At 42.1% G+C, this 19,526-nt stretch overlaps 1 protein-coding gene across 2 annotated transcripts in view; it reads left to right on the forward strand.

Moving 5' to 3' along the window:
- The window catches only part of LOC136833383 (ribonuclease H2 subunit B), a 93,678-nt gene extending 75,115 nt beyond the window's left edge, over positions 1–18,563 (forward strand). Inside the window, exons 6-7 of one of the 2 annotated variants that reach the window (XM_067095442.1) lie at positions 13,663–13,868; positions 15,355–18,563. In XM_067095442.1, coding sequence (XP_066951543.1) covers positions 13,663–13,868; positions 15,355–15,444 — 296 coding nt within the window. In that variant the 3' untranslated portion in view covers positions 15,445–18,563. The remainder of the gene's footprint in view (positions 1–13,662; positions 13,869–15,354) is intronic. The other variant, XM_067095443.1, reaches the window with a different exon arrangement.
- The last annotated feature ends 963 nt before the right edge of the window (positions 18,564–19,526 follow it).

A 19,526-nucleotide genomic window follows, 5' to 3' on the forward strand; every position in this document is an offset into this window, starting at 1 on the left:
GACTTGTCCCCATCTCCAATCACTTCAAAGAAGAAGAGTTCAACCAAGACCCTGCTCCTCCCTCGGCATATGCAGCTCTCCTTCGCTACCTGTTGGCGAGGTGCCTGTCGTTTTTCGCTCCAGCTGCCCTAGTCTCGCTTGCTTCTTCCTTCCTGATGAGGAACCTCCCAGAAGATAGCTCCGCGGTTCCCAAGATGGTCTTTTCCTCGTCGTCTAAAGAGGTGATCAAGGAAATTGGAGACTGGCGCTCTCGTCTGGTTAAGAGGAGATACCCGTCATACGCAACCGGGGAAGCCCCCTCTTTGGGAGTCGCTGCCTCCTCCCAAGGGGACTTCTCCAGCCTCATCAATTCTTCCCGTTGCTTGGCCTTCACTTTGGTGAAGATTATGTTCTCTTTGGCAGAGCTGGACCACCTAGTTAAGAGCCTCTTCAAGGTTTTAGAGGTTTTTAGCTTCCTTGACTGGACTGTAGGAGCGCTTGCCTAGAAGATCAATGACCACAAGGGCATGGATCAGCACCTCGCGACAGATTTGTTCGGAGTTCTGTCATGCACTGACAAAGCCATCAGGGATGGCTCTTGAGAACTTGTGGCCCTGTTCTCTTTCAAGGTTCTGAAGAAAAGAGAACTATGGTTCTTCACCACCACCAGAGGAGTCACAGAGGTTGGGGTTATTATATTCATCTCTAGATTCGCTTCACTTTTCCCTCAGTCGATAGTAGAAGAAATTGCTTTGGCCTTCAGAAGAAATCAACTCAAGACCTCTTAGCACAGTCTTTCAAGTGCCCCAAGATTTTGTCGTCGTCGTTTGTGCCTAAGACGTTCTCCACTTCAACAACATCCCTTTCGTGGAAGCAAGCCCAAGTCGCAACCCAGGCATCGCTCCAATGTCTGGTTCCCAGCCAGAGCTACAAGGGAAGCTCTTCCAAGGCTGTACCTAATTAGTGAGCAAGAAGTCCTTCGTGTCCCAGTAGGAGCCAGACTTCATTTTTGGGAGAAGTGGAGTCACAGAGGAGCAGACCGGTGGATCGTCAAGATTCTGAAGGAGGGGTACTCCATCCCCTTCATGAAGAAACCTCCTGTAGCCACTTCTCCCATCGTCTTGACGGCCTACTCACAGGGTTCAGAGAAGCATTCGGCCCTTTTGAAGGAAGTATCTCCTCTCCTTCTGAACAGAGCCATAGAAGAAGTCAGAGACACCTGCACAGAGGGCTTCTACAATCATCTGTTTATAGTCCCCAAAGTGTCGGGGTTGGAGACCAGTCCTCATTTTAAGCGCCCTCAATCTCTTCATAAGGAAAACAGAGTTCAAGATGGAGACGAACCAGTCTGTCATACCCATTCACCCAGGCGACTGGATGATAATGTTGGATATGCAAGACACATACCTCCATATCCCCATCCATCCAGACTCCAGGATATATCTCAGGTTCTTCTTCCAGGGCAAAGTATTTCAATTTCTGGCTCTCTTGCTTCGGTCTCTCCATGGCACCTCAAGTGTTTACTTGAGTCCTCTCCCCTTAGCAAAATGGCTTCATCTGATCGGCATCAGCCCTTGCCTGGACGACTGGCTTCTTCGATCCCCTTCGAAGGAGAAGTGCACAAAGGACTTAAAGACCATTCTTTGCCTTACTCAGGAACTAGGAACACAGTACTCGTAAATCTCCAAAAGTCCCAATTAGCCCCGACACTAGAGATTCTCTATTTGGGGATGATTCTCAATTCTCAGACTTTTTGGGTTTTTCCGTCCCCCAAAAGAATCGCCATCTGCCTCAAGATGATCCACAGTTTCCTCGCCCTCTCGACTTGTTCGGCCCATCAATGGATGAGCCTGTTAGGGACTCTAGCATCTATAGAGATGTTCATCAAGCTGGGCAGACTCCACATGAGAGTCCTCCAGTTCTGCCTAAAAGCCAACTGGGACAGGAAAACCCAACCGGACTCTGTCATGTTTCCCATCACTCAGGAAATCAAATTAGACCTCGAATGGTGGCTGTCCTAAGGAAGACTTTCACAGGGAAAGTCTCCTCTTCTGAGCCCTAACATAGATTTTCTCTCAGACGCCTCGGATCTAGGCTGGGGAGCCCACCTGGAAAGTCAGGAAGTTCCGGGACATGGTCCCCACAAGAATGGAACCTTCATATCAACGTCAGAAGTTAAAGGCCATTCATCTAGGCCTTCAGTGCTTCTCGACCATGATCTACGACAAGACTGGTAGTCCATGCGGACAGCACCGCATTGTCGTATATCCAGAAGCAGGGAAGCAATCATTCCTTTTCTCTGCCATTGGAAGCAGGTCCTTCCCACTGAGTGGACCTGTTTGCCACTTCAAGAAACCATCATCTTCCTCTCTTCTGCTCTCCAGCCCTGGATCCCCTGGCATGGGTAACAGATGCCATGCTTCAGGACTGGTCAGGTCTGGATCTGTATGCTTTCCCTCCCTTCAGCATGGTGAGGGAAGTGCTGAACAAGTTCGTCGTGCATCACAACATCTCAATGACCCTTGTAGCCCCGTTTTGGCCCATGAAGGAGTGTTTCTAGGACCTTCTTCAGCTTCCTAAGGCTACTTCCCCAAAAACTGTGGCTATTCAAACAACCTCACTTCAAGAGATTTCACCAAAGGTTGTCCACTCTTGCACTGACAGGCTTCAGACTGTCAGGAAGCTTGTCAGAGCAAAAGGCTTTTCAAGAGCAGCTGCAGAAGTTATTGCGAGATGCAGACAACAGTCTTCTAGTGAGGTCTACCAAGTGAAGTCAGCAGTTTTTCAAAGATGGTGTCTCAGACATAACGTCTTGTCTTGTGAGACATCTTTTAACACAAATAGCAGATTTCCTCCTCTGTTTGAAGACCTCTAGAGGTCTGGACCTGTCCTCAAACCCAGATCTTAATGACCTCATTAAGTCATTCGACACTTCTAAACAGAAGGCTGATCTGTTTCCTGGAACCTAGATGTCGTGCTCAAGTGGCTTATAGGCCCTCCTTTCGAGCCCCTCAGTCCCACATCCCTAAAGGACCTCACTCGGAATACACTCTTCCTCGTAGCTTTGGCAACTGTAAAGCTTGAAATTGAACTGCAAGCTAATTGACAACAGGGTAGGCTTCTTCCAAGGAGATGCAGTGTGCTCTTTTACCCTAGGTTTCCTCACCAAGAACAAGGACCCATCCAAGCCGTGGCCTCATTCCTTCCACCTTAAGAGTTTAATGGAAATCCTGGGCTGGAGGAAGAGGAAAGGGTTCTTTGCCCCATTAGAGCCCTAAGGTATTATCTGCAAAGGACTAAGAAGATCAGAGGACCATCCAGCAACCTCTGGTGTTCTGTCAAGAATCCTTCTCGCCCTCTTTCGAAGAATGCTTTGTTGTTCTTCCCAAGGGACATGAAGTCCGAGCAGTCGCTACCTCTCTCGCTTTCAAGCATAATTTGTCCCTCTTGTCCATTCTTCAATTGACCTTTTGGAGGTGCAAATTGATTTTCGCATCTCACTACTTAAAAGAAGTCAAAACAATCTTTGAGAATTGCAGTACCCTGGGGCCATTATCGGTGGCTGGCATGGTATTTGGGGAGGAAGCATAGGGAGCATTCTTTCTCTCCTCTCCGTCTTACCCTTGACGTAAAGATGTTGAGTTATTGGGGAGCCTGGAGGTACTTTGTACCTGGAGTGCCCACTAGTCTTAGTGGATGGGTAGTGGTTTTTTGTCAGTGTAGGTGACAGCATTGTCTGGTTGTTTGTTTTATTGGTGCTGCACCCAGGGCAAGGGCACATGTTATATATGTCTTGTCAGCGATCAGGCCTACCTGCCGTTGCAAGACTCCCACATATGTAGAGGCGACCCTTGGCTCAACCGCCATGCCGCCACAGGTTAAGATGTGCACCAACCAGAGGCAGTGTTCACTTGCAGTAGCTCTCTTACCAGGTAAGGAACTACAAGCATTGTGTCAATACTAGTCATCCTAATAAGTGCACAGAGTGATGTTACCGGCTGCGTTGTTCCAACATTACCTGTTGAGTGGGCAGGGCTTGTCACCTACGCTTATTATGATAACAATAATAATAAGTTTTATTTTGGCTCAGGGCCATATACATGGAATATACAAATACAATTGCACACAATCTAGATACATAAGGTAACATGCTAAAAATAATTATCGACAGTATCCACATAGTTGCTGAAGAAGTAGAAAAAAATAGAATTCATAATAACGGTAATGATAGTAACTGTGTGGAGAATAATAGAAAAAAAATTGAAAATGACAACAATAAAAAAATACAGATTGCAGACGATTAATTTCCATCTAGGGACCTTAGGTGGTTACAGAAGTCAGGTCCAGAAGGTTAAATACGAATATTGAAAATTGCAAAACTCTACAGTGATATTAATCACAGTAATAATAAGAAGTAAAAATACAAAAAATAACAAGAAACAGAGAAATATAATAATAATAACAACAACAGATTCTGGAGATGACATTTTATAATTGCAAAAATAGAGAATAAGTCATTCAAGAAACATACACCTCATTATTCCATCTTTTCCACAATTTAGATCTTCTTCTTGCCTCACTGCCTAGGATGCTTTGTTTGAGCGAATTGCTGCTGTTTCTCAGTCGGGTGATCAGACTGAACATTGTTCACCTCATAATGATTTTCAAATTATCCAGGTGGTTTTCTGTGAACATCTGCATGGCTGAGTGATAGCGAGGTGTGTTTGTGAAGCGTCTCAGAATGTCATTATTAACAACAGTGATAGGTCTCATGGTCTCTCAGGTATAGTTCGTCCAAAGGGAACACCCATATATACTGTAGCAGTACGAGCGGAAGAGCAGCATTTTCGTTTGTCAGTGACAGAAGGCAAACCTCCTTGCAATCATGTTGCCAGTTGCACATAGTTTACAATGCCTCTGCCCTATGTCTGCCGTATCTTTTAGGTCGTCCGTGATAATGTGGCCCAAATACGGAAATTCATGCACGAATTCAAGACGATGATTTCCAAGGAAAGTTAGTGGTTCTGCAATGTGCTTAGCGATCTCGGGAGCAGTAACATACACTGGGTCTTGGTTTCGTTGTATAGGATATCAAATTCCTCTGCATATTGGCAGCAAGTGTCAGTGAGTCGCTGGAGACCTTGCACTGATGGGGAAATCAGAACCATGTCATCAGCATAACAGAGGTTGTCTATTGTTGTTTCGTTGATAGTGCATCCAATTGGGAGTGAGTTCAGTTTGACATTCAGAGCATCTGTGTATGCGTTAAACAGGTATGGAGAGAGAATGCCCCCTTGCCGGAGCCCGTTTAGGGAGCCGAAGGTGTACAACAGTATGTTACCCCATTTGACACAGAATTGCTGTGTGGAGAACCAACAACATAAAATGCCAATTAGATATAGAGGTGTGCCTCATTTGTGCAGCTTCAGGTAGTTTACTCTGTCAAATGCTTTTCTCACATCTACAAAACATAGGAAAACAGGAGGGGCTGATGATAGATAATAGTTCAGCAATTATTTCAGGATGTAGATGTAGGTGTCGGTTGAGTGGTTTGCTTTAAAGCCGAACTGGTTGTCAGTAGTGTGTAGAAAGGGGAGAAGCCTCACTAGAAGAACAGACTCGAGTATCTTTGACGCAATTGTAGTAATTGCAATCGGGCGATAATTGCCATGGTCAGCTGCATCCTTGTTTTTTAAGTAAACTAAGAGTAGGGAGTCCGGGAGAAACTGGTGAATTATTCACACATTGAACAGAGCAGCTAGCAAAATGTAAATTATCAGATGGCAGAATTTGAAAGCTTCAGCAGGCAGACCATCGCAGCCGGGCAATTTATTATTAGGTAGGTTGTTTATGTCATCGCTGATGTTATCTGGCATAATACGATCAGCGAAATGAAACTGAATATTATCAGTAAGGAAGTTATTTACATCCCTGCGGGAGTCTTGATCGTTTACACAATTCAGGACAGTGCTGAAGTGATCGCCCCACATTCTTGCAATAGCCATCGTCACTGACGGCTTCTCCAACTCTGTGCGATAGCCTTTTAGTTTTGAGATTGAGGGACTGAATGTCCTTCCAAAGACGGGGATAATCGCCAGATTCTAATTTTCTAGACATTGCATCAGCTCTTAGTTACTTTTCATTCAGTCTGCAATGCTTAAGGGCAAGTTTGAACTGCGCTCTCGCCTGCCTCATTAGCAGTGCAAAGTGTCCTTCCCTCAGGCTACCATTTTGCCTCCACAGCAGAAACATTTCTTGTGAATGTATATAAAGATCTTTAACCAAGTAATTCCATCCAGGTATATTACGAGAGTTGCCTTGACGAGATCTAAAGGTATTGCCGGAGGCGAGCATTGCGGAAATTATATGAGAATAGAATTCTTTCAGATCTCTCCTGTGATGATCGTTTCTACATTTTGGGTTAGTGCACAGTAAGGCGTCTGCCGGTTGAGCTATTGACCGCAGCCTGGTTTCTGTGGTTTCCGTAAAGGATCTGGTTTTCTGTTGGCTTTTAAAATCCCAGTTAACAGCAGGTGGGTGATCAGTTAGGGGGTTCACACTAGGGAGGGATGGGGTACCGAATAACACCTTGCAAGGGGATGTGATCATAGCCCATTGCAAGATTGTAGCAAAAGTTGCAGGTCACAATAGAATCATGAAGTTGAGGGGACGTGATGCAGTGGTCCAGCCAGGAGGTTGTAACTGTGTCTGTTCTGTCTTGTACATAGGTATAGGAGGAGGAAGGGAGGAGTATTACATCACAAATTCGGAGAGCGTGATTTTGACAGAAGCAAGTAAGTTCATTATAAAACTGCTTTTTGGGGTGAGAATTAAGGCCCCCAATTATACAAATATGATCAGCAGTAGAGTCGTGAATAATGCTGTGTAACTCACCTAGGATCATGCAGTACTGATCAAAATTATCATTCTTTTCCCAGTGCATATAAACATTTTTTATTAGGATCTTAGAGTCCCCTACTGTCACTTGAAGCCCCAGCAATCTATCACTCCTATAGGTCAACACATTCACCATATTGTCTAACGATTTGTGCCACAAGAAAGAAAGGCCCCCTTTCGGGTGACCGTGATCTGTAACTTGCATCTATGAGGTCGAGAAAGCTCTGAAGTCTTCATGCACTGAATCGCAGTTGGCAGGGTCTTGAGGCCAGAGGAGTGTTTCTTGCAATGCAATGATGCCTTTGAAGTTTTTGCAGAACATGTTTAATGGAGGAATGTTCTGCTTGAGTCCAAAAATATTCCAAGAGATTATATCTAGTGTATCCATGGCAGCTCACAAAGATGGGAAATGAATGAGTTGATCATTTGGGTGGATGGGAGATTGGCCAGTTGGGGGTGGGCATTCACTTGGCTTGGGAGGATGGCTGGCACTTGTGGTAGAAGGCGAGTCTGTGCCTGAACCCCTACTTGGGGTGTCAGTAAGTTCCCCTGCGGGATGTTGGCTCCGGATTAGGTTGTATCTTGAGACTTTTATGTTAGGACCAAAATTCTCGCCTTTAAGAACATCAAGGTGGTGAAATAGGCATGTAATCCTGTAGGCCACTTTATGTTTAATTTTGCATGGGAGTTCGTGGGAGATAAGGGGGTCGGAGCCCTTGAGAAACTTGACGCTCTCTACTGTGGCATCTAGCATCACCGATGACCGTAAATTGTGAATCACAACGTGACATCTCCTCTCAGGTTTCGGGCGAAGTGATTCATGAATGCTGGGCTTCAGTTCAGCGGACACTTGAGACGTTCTTTTCTTTTTTCTACTTGTTTGTGTCTGCCAGCCCCTAGTCCCCTCATGATCAATCACATCTTCATCCATGACGGGGGGTTTTTGTGGGGAGAGATAGGGTCGAAGACTCACCAGGGCTGGTGATCGTCACTGAAGATCTATCTCCACCAGAGGCGCTGGGAAGGGAGGGGAGGTTGGGCGTTCGTCAGTCCTCTCCGATAGGTCTACAGGTGGTGTGGGCGCTTCATCCGAGGGAGAGAGGGCAGTTCCCTCATGGGAGGATATGGCCACCTCGACTTCGCGTCACACCCTCACTTCTCTCGTGTTGTTGGGAGGCGAGGAAATAATAGATGCCTCATTCAAAGGAGTCTGGTGGCTTGCTGTGCGATTGTCTAATGATTCCTGCACTCCTTTGATCGCATCCCAGATCCGTGAAAGGTTGCCATTTGTTTCCACAGTTTTAAGACTGTCGAGTGATTCCTGTAATCCTTTGATCACATCCCAGATCTGTGAAAATTTGTCTTGTGCTTCCTTAATTTTTTTTGAGGTTTTGTCAATTTTTTCTGAGAGGGATTTTGCTTTTAGAAAGGCATTTTCTGTCGTATGGTACACTGCAGGTAGGCTTAGATTAGCAGGCCCCTTTGGAGGCAGATTGTAAGGGTCATCAGCATAGATTTCCACCGAGCAGGTCCTTAGCCACTTAGTGATATATGATACCTTCTTGAGAGAGGATAGGCTTTTCGTGAGTCGCTCCCGGAGAATGGTGTCTGGTATCAGGTCCTTGCATTTTGTATATGCAGATTTAATTTCCTCTTCGGAGAAGACTGCACTGACAGATTGTATAGTACACTCGACATTGGAACGGTTCGATTGGTATTGGATAAAATAAAGACAATTGTTCGCGAGTACAGAACTTGTGTGTGTGGCACAGGTATCGTTAGGTGCCAGGTTGGTCAGATGACATTTTTGTGGTAAAGGGAGGGGCCAAGCACTAACATATACACAGCACTCTATTACCCATTTCCCAGGGCCAATAGGCTTCGAGAAGTTGAAACTTGAAAAATTCCGAAGACACTGATTGGGGCAGAACGTAGATTAATATATCTGCAATTACACAACACTAACCAGCTTAGGCTCCCGGTATTATATAGAGACACTATTAACACATTGCCTTCCATGAAAGATATAATCACCAAGAGCGAAAAGCCCTTCTTATTTGGTAAAAAATGCGAGAGAGACTTCCAACACATCTGCCCCCAACACAACAAGGTGCTACCACAATTTTTAAATAAACGGCTGCTGCGCGAGGTTAAAACTATGGCTATGCGATTACTTGGTAAGTATATATGAAACTTAATTTTATTATGAAAATATCATATTCTAATTCTAATATTATGTTAATTTTTCCTCTTGTAGGTTCCATGTAAAATAAGTTTTTTCCACTCCAATCTGTCTTTTACAGTTTCTACCTGAAATTTTATATGTCTAGGTCTTCATCCAAGCCTCCAAGCATTTGACTTTGTAGGGTCGTTGCATGAGGGTCATGGCTAAACATCACCACCATTGTATACTGTAGAAATTAGGGGGGAAAAGATTCTCTTTGTGTGATGGCAATAAAATCCCTAGGTTAGGCAGAACCACATGAGGTCACCAGTTTACCAAAATTTATTATGGGAATTCACAGCATTGTAGATGCAGGATGAGCTTGAGGCAGCATCTCAGTACTTACTCATTTATTGTCACAAATTTCTGACAAGACATAAACTTCCGTGAGCGGAAAAGTAATACCTAACCGTAGAGCAAGAAAGGCATAAATTTCCAGTCAGGTGTGTTTTCTCACACCTGGAAAACATTTAATAATTTTTTATATTTAAAAATTTTATATTTTATATTTAAAAATGGTTTTGGTTTTACATATGATCTACTATTACTTCGGAAAATACATGAAAAAGATAGCTTCAGCCGATTGTCTTGGGCCTGTGTTTTCTGGTGAAAGTTGGTGATCTTGTTTTGGCAGGCGGATGCCCTGAGGGCCCAATTGGGGCCCTACAACATCTTGGCAGAAATTTTACTGTGCTTTGGGCCCATTCACATTTATCTTATCAGACTACTAGTCCGTTTTCTTTTAGTTTCTGTAGGACTTGCCTTACGTCCTTGATGCACTGTTTGTAGCTGGGACTGAAAATTAGAATGTCGTTGACATAGACGATGCAGCAGGGTGATTTTCCCAGAATTTTGTCCATAAGTCGCTGGAAAGTCATTCCTGCATTTTGGAGGCTGAAACAGCTGTACAGTAAACCCCCTGGATTCGCGTTCTCAAGATTCACGGACTCACGTATTCGCGGATTTCTCTGTGGAACATATCTACCCATTTTTCTTGGAAAATTCTCCCATTCGCAGTATTTTTCACTGAGAAATATCCACTAATTACTGTATTTTCATATCATTGGCATGACTAAATGCACTTTTTGTGATAAAACTATTAAAATACTCAGGTATAAGCATTTTTAGAGGGGTTTTAAGTATTCGCGGATTTTAGCTATTCGCGGGGGTTGCGGTACACATCCCCCATGAATATGGGGGGTTTACTGTAGTTGAAAGCATATATCCGGAAGGGGGGTGATGATGGCTGTTTTTTTATGTCTTCTTTTGCTACTGGGACCTGGTAGTACCCCATCAGGAGGTCGATTTTTGTAAATACTCTGGCTCCTTCCAACTGGTTCATTATGTCGACAATGTTAGGCAGGGGGTACCTGTCTGGTACCATCTTGATGTTGAGCTGTCTGTTGTCATCGCAGGGCCACCATGTACCTTCTGCTTTAGGTACTATGTGGAGGGTGCCCATGGGCTGGAGGTTTTCTGGCAATTCCTGCCTGTTCCATGTCATAGAATAATTGTTTGGCATATGCCAATATGTCCGGGGCCAAACGACTGAAGCGTGCGTGGACCCGGTGGGGTTCTCGGTGATGTGGTGTTTGACATGCTTTGTGGGGCTGTAAGGTCATGCTAGAGGGTGTCTTGAAATATTTCAGGGAATTCCTGAAGGAGTTGATGGATCTCTGGTACCTTGTTCTTTGCTGCTGGTTTTGGAGTGATGGGAGCATCAGGCCGTCTCTTGGAACCAACTGGTGTCTGGCTACATCCACTAGCATGTCGATGGCCTTCAGGAAATCTGCTCCGAATAGTGGGACTGTAACGTCTGCCGTGATGAATTTCCAGGTGTATGGTTTGCAGCTGAATGATAGTTCATTGTTCAGCTTCCATAAATCTTGAGTGGGGCACCGCTGGCAGTGGATACCTGGAGAGTGTTGGGGGTGGGGTTGAGGCGTTCTTGTAGGTTGGCTGGCAAGAACGATTTGCATGCACCCGTGTCATCGAGGAATTATGTGTTTGATGTCTCGTCAGAGATGTAAAAACACTTTGAGGTCTCATCAGAGATGTAAAAACACTTTGAGTGTTTTTGTCTGTACCTGGAAAAAAGACACCGAAAGGCAGATTAACTTTCCTCTTACAAGGCAGCCAGTCTGCCCGTCAGTGACGGTTAATTGTTTGGGCCACTGCTGTGACCCTCCTGCAAGGTTTTTGATAGCAGGCAGCTGTTTTCACATTTTCAGGCTGCACTCCCAGATTTCCAGGGAAGGAAACATGGCCCTTTGGATGCTCTTCTTTTTTGGTTTTGTGTCTGGGTTTGTTCTCCCTCTAGTGTTGGGAGTGGCAAGGTCCTCTGGCTTGCTGTGTTCATCTGCCTGCTTTGATGCTGTGGTTCAGGGGTGGCTGCTGCTACAGGAGGTTGAGAGGGTTCCAAAGATGTCAGGGTCAGATGCACTGTGCCCGCTGTTCTCAGAGACTTGTTGAGGGGCATTGTGGATGCGCGGGTATTGTGGCGACTGTTCAGCGAGGCAGCTTCGTTAGGAGGACTTCTTTCACCAGATCTAACATTGTTTCTGGTTGACCGTCTGCAGTGGGAACTGTTATTAACTGCTCTAGATTTTTGTTAAGTATACCTTAGTTTAACCAGACCACTGAGCTGATTAACAGATCTCCTAGCGCTGGCCCGAAGGATTAGATTTATTTTACTTGGCTAAGAACCAATTGGTTACCTAGCAACGGGACCTTCAGCTTATTGTGGAATCCGAACCACATTAAAGCAAGAAATGAATTTCTATCATAAGAAATAAATTCCTCTTATTCTTCACTGGCCGGTCAGAGATTCGAACTCACGGCCAGCAGAGTGCTAGCTAAGAACGGAAGCCACTCGCCCAAGGAAGAACTACAATGTCTAGGAATTTCCTAGCCCTGAGGACAGGGGGCTTGCTGAAAGAAAACCTCAGTTGTGTTCTTAGTGTCTCGTACGTGACGGGGGTCTGTTGTTTGGCTAGCCATTGTGCGATTTGCTCGAATACGTCGTCCGGCAGGAACTCTAGGATGGCGTCGGCTTTGCATGATGTTGCTGTGATATCTTGGATCTGAAGATGGCCTTTGCTCTGAAAAACCAGGCCTCTGGGTTGTGCGTTGTGAATGGAGGCAGGCAGATGGATGCTGCCGTGGCGCTGTCGTTGGTTGGGCTGGCTGTGTCGGTTATCTTCGGGTCACCAGAGTAAATAAAGGATGAGTAAGATGCAGCATCTTGGTACTTACTCATTTATTTTCACAAATTTCTGACAAGACATAAACTTTAGCAAGCAGAAAAGTAGTACCTAACCTTAGAGCAAGAAAGACAGATTTCCAGCCAGTTGTATTTTTTTACATAGAAATGGTTTTGGTTTTACACATGGTCTACTATTACTTCTTAAAATACATGACAAACAGCTTCAGCCGATCATCTTGAGCTTGTGTTTTCTGGTGAAAGTTGATCTTGTTTTGGCAGGCGGATGCCCAAAGGGCCCAATTGGGGCCCTACAGCATCTTGGCAGACACACTCAGCTAGACTCATCAGATATTTCTTGTGGAATGGTCAAATTATATGGATGTCTTTTAAGATCCTTTGCCAAGTTTGGGGGATGCCTTTGCTGGATCTGTTCACATCGTCACCAAATGCCTGACTACTACTGTACTGTTCTCTTCAGCCAGACCCAGCTTGGCTTGTTACCAGTGTGCTTCAGATATTGCAAGATTGTACATGTGATGCTACACACAAGTGTCTTGATTTGTTTTTGAATCCAAGTGTCAGAGTTGATCATGTTTTGTCAGTTAGGATTGACCTGAGTTAATTATCCACATCCTGTTCATGATCTTATCCCTCATAGTTCTGGCACACATGGTGTGCTTATCCCTGGAATACTTGCCTTTATGTTATATGTAATTGGTGAGTGTGGTGTTTTGGAATTATAGGATGTCTGCCATCCCAGATCCTTTACTTATTTGGAAAGATCCATTATCATTCTACTGCCCATCAGGATAGATCCATTATCATTCTACTGCCCATCAATAGTGAGTGATTGGACTTCTTTCATCATATTCTGCTCTCCTTTTCCATGGCATCTTTTCATTGCCCTCCCTCCTAAATTACAATTCAGGCTATTTCATGTTTAGTGACTTCATAAAGACAGTATATGTACATGAAACATTTTTTCCTACAAACTCGGTGTCTACAAACTTCATTTGTGTTCCACCCTTCCCCACACTCTTGAGATGGAAATTAGCACTGAGGTTTGGCACCCTACCATCCAGACCAGTGAAGCGTGATCTAGACATGTGCATTATGGCTTCTTTCAAGATCTGTCGTGTTATTGTGATTTGGAGCCCTTTGCATATAATAAGGTTATTTTATCAGTTGATTAGTAGAAAATGGGTTTTATTATAAAAACATTTTTTCAAATTACAAATGGGTTATTTAGTGTTTCAAGTTATTAACAGATTATATATATTTTATTAAAACTACTAATCTGCAAGAAACTTCTTGCATGAAGAACGGAAACTAGTTACCTATTGTTTTTCATCCTCAGAGGCTTACAAAGCATTAGCTCATGGTATCATAGCAGACTACCTTTCAGAAGATCTGTCAAAGGCCTTACATAAACATCTGAAATTGCCTGAAATTACCAGTAAGCAGAAAACATCCAAAGGAACTGAGAATGAACCACCGTCAAAGAAGCAAAAAGTGGAAGGACCAATTGAAGATTACTCTAAAGGAAAGGTTGAAGGAGAAAAGGTAAGCATCAGTTGAGTTTGACATTAAAAAGTAGCGATAACAAATACATCATAATCAGGACTATGGGTTTTTTTTATGTTGGGCTGTTCATTTAAGGTATTAGAGATGTAATTAGTTCTCTCCATTGTCTTCTACCTTATGCACTCGATTTGAATTCCCTATGCATTTTCTCAATGGCAACTTTCTGGGTTTTCCCCACTAGTGTACATCTTGTTAATTGCATTTATTAGCACTTCTCAGACTGACTTCTCATCTCCTGTCACATGTCCTAATGCTCTCACTTTTTGAAAGCTTAGTCTGTTTCCCAACTTTGGACCGCTGTTTCTCTCACTCACATGTCAGATTTAAAATCTTTGTCACTTATGTAGGTATACTTCAGCAAAACCTGGTTAGGTTTAAAATCTTTGCCTTTTATATAGGTATACCTTCAGCAAAAGCTGGTTTGGTTTTTGAGCTCAGTAACAGTGCAGTTAAAGGTACAGCCCACTCACCTGTCAGTAACCCAATCACTTTCATAGGTTTTGGTCAAATCATGGCTTTGCTGCTAATCTGGTCATGGGACTCAGGTTTGTTAATAGAGGTAATACGCTTGGTCCTTTGATAGAAGCCTGTTATACCTTCAGGAATTAATGCTGGATGGTGGACAACTGTTCTTCTATGACCATCTACTCTCATTCAACAGACTGTTCACAGCCCAGAATCTTTTGCATAGCCTTACAGTGGCTCAATCCAAGTCCATGTAGATGATCCAAATGATCTGTCCAGGTCTATGTATCAGGAGACATACCTGTTGAATTACGAGTTGCTGGAGATCCTAGATTTTTCATCTGGGTTTACAGAGTATCTATCCTCCATTAACTGCCTCTGTTCTCTTTTCTAGGTAGCTGAGTCACTGGGATTTATATTCTGATATGCTGCTAGTCTTCTCAGACTGTTTTGCCTTTATGACTTCTTGTTGAGTTACTGTGTTAAGGTAATAGCCTACAGATCAGTTTCATCACTTGATGGTAGAGCTCTTCACTTACTGTATAGCATGTCTCCATCTTGCCTCATTTCTTACATTCTCAAGCATTCTGTTGTCAGTTCCATCCTTTGGAGTAATTATGATTAATTGGTTTTGTATAAAACATGTTTATACAAACATATAGTCATAATCTTCAGTGTCCCCTCCTGCCTTCGCTCACACCTCCAGATGGGGTTTGTGACAGAAGAGTGAGTAACAGTTTTTACATTTTATATGTGTTCATTGATTTCTTTTTCTTGAGAAACATGCAAGTTTGGAGCACTTGGACCCCAAAATGTATAGTGTAGCAAAAGCTCCTAAATCTGTAACATGTAAACAAAAATTGTATATTTTTGTGACAAGTTTTTTCAGATGAAGTCATTTTTAGGTTTTATGTCATGAAAATAATTTCATTGTGATGCTGTAGCTTTTATACAATTGTAATATATTAACAGTTGCTGATTTGTGTTCCTTCTTTTCCAGAATAAAATGCCTCAGACAGCAAAAGCCAAAGCACTTGCAAAGTCAGCAGCAGGAACAAAGAATATCATGGCATTTTTTGGGAAGAAATAGTTGATTGTTTATACTGGGTCTCAAAATAAATGTCCAAATTTTTTTTGTTTTTAGAAGGTTAGATACTTGTCTATTTGATTATTGTTATATTTACCCGTATACAGTATAAAGGAAACATTCTTGCAAAGGGGCTTAGCATGCAGTGAGCATTACATGATGGTACACTGTAGATGGCATTGAAGGTTCCCTTCAGCCCGTAGGCAGATTTCTTTCTGCCATTTACTCTGTTATTTTAGGTTTGACCTACCTGCAAGCCCAAATCCTTTAACTTTACTTTGTCCTAAAAAATAAATTCTTTGGCTTAACTCTTGTTAGAGTCTAGAAATGTGGTGGTCTTGTCAAACTACTTTGTAATTATAATAGTCAACAAACAATCTGGGCTAAGGCCAAAAATAGTTTACTAGTTATTGATACTACAGCAAAGATTACAGTGTACTCAAGGTTGTTGTTTTTCTTATATAGTAAAATGTGTAACTTGACCACTGAATCATTTCTGGACTTAGAACTGATCCTGAAAGGTTTGTTTATGAGAGAGGTGAATATTGGAACATGATAGTTAAGTTAAAGTTGGATAAAAAGATGGAAAGAGACCAAATGGACTTGGTTAAAAGCAGTCTGCAGGCTATACCCCTTACAGAGCATTGTATATTCAACTTTCAAACGAACGTTTGTTTGTCAGTATGAAAAATTTTCCTAAGGTTGAGGAAAATATTTCAATGGCTGATGGCTCATAAATCTGGAGCAGCTATTCAGAGGAGGAATTCAAGTTACATCTGAAATGATCAGTCAGCTGTCAGGCAGACTTATCTTAGATTATTTATTTATTTATTATTTTTTTTGCTGTGAAAGGTTTGATACAATAGTATGTACTATTGAGGCCAAAATGTCATAGAACTGAGTGGTGCAATTTACAAGTTGACAACCACATGTGGAGAAAGCAAAGTATTGTTGAAGGGATTGGAATTTAATGTGTCTGCACTTTTGAAGTGAACCTGTTTTATCTGCCCATCCAGAAATCCTATAATGTCTGTATAAATGGCATCAGGTGAGATGGATTGAGATTGAAAATAAGCAAAAAGGGGTTGAGAAAAAGATATTAATTGTACCAGTTAGAGTCATCTGTATATGCATAGGGAAGACAGAATTGGTTTGGTGGGGCAATCACATGGTTACGTTTAGTGCGCTGTTTTGTCAAAGTTGATTGCGTGATTTTATGTGCACATAAGGCATCAGAGTCAACTTGTCAGAATTTACCAGTGTTTAAAAATTCTATATCTTATTAGTTACAAGAAGTATTGAGCTTATTCTACTGCATCCAGAGTGGATGTTGCTAAGGACTGGATTAAGGCCCATGAGACTGGTCATCTCATTCCACATGACCTTGGAAGTATAATTTGGGGCTCTCTGCCATCCTTGGAATGGTGCTTCGCATTATTAGAACACCCTTGATAAGTTTCATCTTCATGGCATCACTCATAAGATATGATTTGCTTTTAGGCCCTATCAACGGAGCAGTCCATGTCATTTCCATGGGGAGCGACTTAGATCAGCATGATTCATCCAACATTTAGTATTTCCTAGAATACCACTCATTAGTTGAACAGTGGGCCCAGTGACACACTGGCCATGTGTCATGGGCATTGGGACCTGTTCCCCACTGGCTATCAGCCTAAGAAACAGGAGATCAGCACCTGCCCTGTGAGCCTACAGAGGCCCAGGAGGACTTATTCCACATGTGCTTGATGAGTGTTTTCCCATGAGTTCATCTTCCATTGCAGATCCATTATTTATAGAAGCATTGATAGCTAGAGGAATCTTCCATCATAAATCTGCTACTTGTGGAAGCTCTCCTTCTTTAGTTTATTGGCAACTCCCATAATTTTTTTTTATGGCACTGGACATCTGGCAGCTACTTCCCCTTATTCTGTTCTGATGTTCTTTTTTCCTCCAGCCTGATTAGTAGGTTTACAATGGCAAATTATGCTTTCACAACAATATTTTTTATTCATATCCATTTATCTTAATATTTTTTTATTTTCTGCATCTGAATGTGTTCAGGACAGTTAAAGGTCATTTATAATTAATGTATTAGTATGAGAGCTTGTGTTGTTGTAAAATCATATTTCATAATATTTATGCATAGCCTATATATGAATACAGTGGTAGATATTGGTACTATGTATAATGTATTGTTTGTAAACTGCAAAAATACGACTTAAACTAAAAAGTCAGAAGAAGGGAAAACCTGTTGTTGATAGGTACAGTACTGATATGCTTAGCAGGGAAGAAGAGGAAAAGAAAAAATTTAGAATAGAATGCAGAAATAGGTTTTTGGTGTTGGAAACATTGGAGGAGGGAAGAAGTGTAGATGAGATGTTGGGGGATGTGAATAAAGCTTTGTACAATCAGAAGGAGACTCAGATGAGGAAAAAAGATGTGGATGTCTGAGGAAACATGGGATATGATCAAAAAGCGAGGTGAGGCAAAATTGAGAAGTGAGATGCAGTTTGTTAATGATGAAGATTGTGAATTAGAAAGAACGAAGTACTTGAGTCTGGATTCAGAAGTTAAAAGACTAACTAAGAGATAAAAGATCTGTTTAGAAAAGGTTGCAGAAACTGAAAAATTAATGAATAAAAATGATGGTCAGAGCCAAAGGGTGGCATATAAAGTAGTTGGAGAGCTGAGTGGCAGTGCTGGTAAGCATAAGGATATGCCAGCCAGGAATATGGAAGGTAATTTATTGACCAAAAGTGTTGAAATCAGAAATAGATGGAATGAGCACTTGAGACTGTTCTTAACAGACCAGTCCCCCCAGAAGAGGATATACCACCTGCTCAGGAAGATTTAAATGTTGATGAAGGTGAGATCAGGCTAGAATTAGTAGTTAAGGCAATAAAACAGTTAAAGAATTATAAGGCACCAGGAGAGGATGGTTTATTCCCAGAAATGTTTAAAGTGGAAGAGGATAGATTAGTATTTGTCTTGAAGATATGCAATGAGATATGGATGATGGGGATAATACCATCAGGTTGGAAGAATGGTGTGATTGCTAAAATTCCAAAGAAAGGAGATCTGAGTAGGTGTGGTAATTGGAGGGGAATCACTTTGTCACCTGTAACCTTGAAAATTTTCTGTAGAGTATTGTTGAATAGGTTGGAGCCAGTGGCTGAAGGTACTCGGAGGGATGAACAGGCCAGTTTTAGAAAGTGATCAGATCTTCATAGTTAGGCATTTAATGCAGCAAGCTAATGAAATGAGAACTGTTTAGTCTTTGTTTTGTTGATTTTGAAAAGGCCTTTGATAGTATTTCGAGACGGACTATGGGAAAAATAATGAGGCATTATGGTATACCGGAAAAGTTTGTGAGGGTTGTAATGAATATGCATGACGGCACATCTTCTAAAGTGATGGTTGATGGGTGTTTGAGTTATCCATTTGAAGTTAAGTCTGGTGTGATTCAGGGTGGCATTCTGTCTCCTCTATTGTTTTGAATCTGTTGTAGATTACGTTATGAGAAGGGTTAAAAGAGAAATGGATGCAGCTATACTCTGGGAAGAAAACAGGAAACTTCATGGCTTAGATTATGCTAATATAGTTTTGATCTGTGAGGGACCAGAAAAGATGCAGAGAGTGTTGGATTTTCTAGTTATTGAAGGTCAAAAGATTTGTTTGGTTATCAGTAATGGAAAAACCGAAATCATGAATATGAATATTGAAAATGCACAGGATTGTCTAATTGAAAGCGTGGTTGTAAAGCAAGTGGATAAGTTTAAATATTTAGGTACTTACTTAGATAAGGATGGTTCTCTTAGTACAAAATTTATAGAAAGATTAAAAAAGGCTCATCGGGCAAGGGGAATGCTTAAAAATATTTGGAATAATAGCAGTTTTTCTGCACATACAAAAATCTAAATTTTAGTAGGTAATGGTTGGGAGTATTTTGATTTATGGACATGAGTTATGGTACAGTACAGTGACTTCAGATAGTATATTCTTAGCATTTGAAAATAAGGTGCTCAGAATAGTATTAGGAATTAATGGGAGGAATAGGATATCAAATAACAGAATTAGTGAAGTAA

This window comes from Macrobrachium rosenbergii, chromosome 51 (genome assembly GCF_040412425.1).
Source record: "Macrobrachium rosenbergii isolate ZJJX-2024 chromosome 51, ASM4041242v1, whole genome shotgun sequence".
Lineage (NCBI taxonomy): Eukaryota > Metazoa > Arthropoda > Malacostraca > Decapoda > Palaemonidae > Macrobrachium > Macrobrachium rosenbergii.